This window comes from Nilaparvata lugens, chromosome 5 (assembly GCF_014356525.2).
Source record: "Nilaparvata lugens isolate BPH chromosome 5, ASM1435652v1, whole genome shotgun sequence".
Classification (NCBI taxonomy): Eukaryota; Metazoa; Arthropoda; class Insecta; order Hemiptera; family Delphacidae; genus Nilaparvata; species Nilaparvata lugens.
In genome coordinates this window covers 65,237,374-65,239,914 of record NC_052508.1, presented here as the reverse complement: position 1 = coordinate 65,239,914, position 2,541 = coordinate 65,237,374, and the positions used below count along the sequence as shown (strand labels likewise).

At 40.9% G+C, this 2,541-nt stretch overlaps 1 protein-coding gene across 1 annotated transcript; it reads right to left on the bottom strand.

Annotated features, from left to right (window-relative positions):
• Nucleotides 1-557: 557 nt before the first annotated feature.
• LOC111046119 (E3 ubiquitin-protein ligase TRIM9-like) lies at nt 558-1,386 on the bottom strand. The gene has a single exon (XM_022331613.2). It carries the CDS (start codon nt 1,362-1,364, stop codon nt 573-575), a length of 792 nt encoding a protein of 263 aa, XP_022187305.2. The 5' UTR covers nt 1,365-1,386; the 3' UTR covers nt 558-572.
• Nucleotides 1,387-2,541: the final 1,155 nt, after the last annotated feature.

The window sequence follows — 2,541 nt, the reverse complement described above, 5'->3', positions numbered from 1 at the left end:
GATCGTGGCTAGGAATTATAGAAAATACTGAAGATGTTCTAGGAATTTGTGATTCATATTTCAGTATTTCGTTAACAGTATTGTAAACATTAAGCTAGTCATAGGCCAGCAGACAAGATTTAACGTTGATGAACGATAACCACGTTTGTGAGTTTTGGTAGATTTTAATAAACAAAGTGGTGTCCTACCTTTTGAGCCCTGCAGATCTGTGTTGGAGCCTGAAGATCATTGCTAGGAATTATAGAAAATACTGAATATGTTCAAGGAATTTGTGATTCATATTTCAGTATTTTGTTAACAGTATTGTAAACATTAAGCTATTCATAGGCCAGCAGAACGTTGATGAACGATAACCACGTTTGTAAGTTTTGGTAGATTTTAGTAAACAAAGTGGTGTCCTACCTTTTGAGCCCTGCAGATCTGTGTTGGAGCCTGAAGATCATAGCTAGGAATTATAGAAAATACTGAAGATGTTCTAGGAATTTGTGATTCATATTTCAGTATTTTGTTAACAGTATTGTAAACATTAAGCTAGTCATAGGCCAGCAGACAAGATTTAACGTTGATGAACGTTAACCACGTTTGTAAGTTTTGGTAGATTTTAGTAAACAAAGTAATTGGAGTCCTACCTTTTGAGCCTTGCAGATCTGTGTGAGAGCCTGAAGATCGTGGCTTGCGTGTCTGGAGTCCTGTAGACACAGCTTGCAGACCGGTGCCTTGCATACCATGCAGTACATGGTTAGTGGCTCATCAGGATGGTCATGACAGAGGGTGTCGTCCGACTTCTTAGGCTTGGCCCGCAGTGTGACAGGAGGCACAAGGTTGTGCTTAGCCAGTGGCCCACGAGCCGGGTGACAGTTGTCTCGACAAGTGTCGCAGTAGAGGACTTCGCATTGCTCGCAGAGTACACTGGCGTCGTGAGCGGGCTCCTCGGCACACAGCTGACACTTCAGACCGAGTTTCTTAGCCTCGTTGTACTTGTCGACCATATTCTGCATGGCGCGGTAACGGGGCAGATTATCGGCGCCGTTCTCGTCGAAATACACCGGCTTACGACAGGCGGGACACGCCAGAGATAACACGCTACTCGCCAGCGGCGGGAACAGCGCGGATGGAGTCCCCACGTAACTGTTGGGTCGACTGGTGCAGACCACTCCGCTGTCAGTTTCGCTCAGGATGCTGACTTTGTCCACCTCCTGGTACTCACCGCCTCCGGCCGCCCCCTGTTCACCATCGCCGCCTCCGGCTGTGGCCGGCTGCTGGAGGCAGAGCGCGCAGTTGAGACACAGTGCATGGCCGCACGGTAGCAGAACCGGGTTCTGGAACAGCCGTTTGCACACCGGGCAACGTAACTCCTCCTCCATCACTGGTCGTCTCGATACTGACTGCTCCCCTGCTCCACTGCACACACGCACCACTACTGCCAACCTAACAGCACCAACTCTACCTGCGCCACCACACAATTTCCCGCTCGTTTTTGAAATTCCCTACCGAAAAGCATAATATAGATATATACGGATATAGATAATAGCACGGTATTTTTTTCTCACCTCCACTTCTTCCACACATCAACCACTCAATTAATCCAAAGAAGGCTTTCTTTTCAAAGAAGCCTTCTCTGATTGGTTCTTTTGGCGAATTACGCTTAAAATTTAACAGGCTTCTTTGCAACCGGGCATCTATGTATATATATGTTTATATATTACTCTGATAAAGCTGATTTTACAACTCACACTGGCGCTCAAGGAATCTTCCTTCTGCGGGTGTTTTTGCCTCACCTACTGTACTCACGCATGTGAGCATAAATTAAATCTTCATTTTTTTAATAACTATTATTATTATAATATCATGAGTAAGGATATAATTTTGTCATTACTTCTAATTAAATAAATTAACATTTCCTTAATTTTTATGTATGTATTTTAGTAAAGTGCAGTAGCTTATACTTACGAGATATATTTGATTTTTGTAAAGCTTTTTTGTATTTTGTTTTTGGCAAATAAAATTCATTCATCCAAAAAAAAATCAACTTCAAGGGATCTAATATGAGGGACAACCCCACCAAGCACACTGACGCATCATTAAATATCCCATATTCACCCTCATAAAGATCATCTGTACCTTGACAGAGCCATATAAGTATATAAGTACGATGGCCAACTTTTTTATTCATAATGAAACCTACAGAATCAGAACTTCTTTGTCCGACAGGAGACTTACTTTTCACATTATGTAACGTTCTAAAGAAAAAAAATAAAGACCATTTTATCATGTTTATTCATTCATAAACCCTTTTATTTATTGGGTTCAGAAATTTCCCGTTTCTTATACATCTGAGATAATGTAGATAACAGACTAAATAAATATTTCTAATGAGGCTACTTGAATTTTTCAATATTAATATAGAAATAATTACATAGTACCCTTTTTAACTTTATTCTATAAACACTGCTAGTTTTACCTTTAAAGCCATTCCAAAGACATTTGAAAATGACTTGAAAGCTGAAACTAGTAGTGTTTATATAAGTGTTTATGTAGAGA

Excerpts from the sequence above, each read along its gene's own strand:
- LOC111046119 (XM_022331613.2), bottom strand. The coding sequence starts at position 1,364 with ATGGAGGAGGAGTTACGTTGCCCGGTGTGCAAACGGCTGTTCCAGAAC.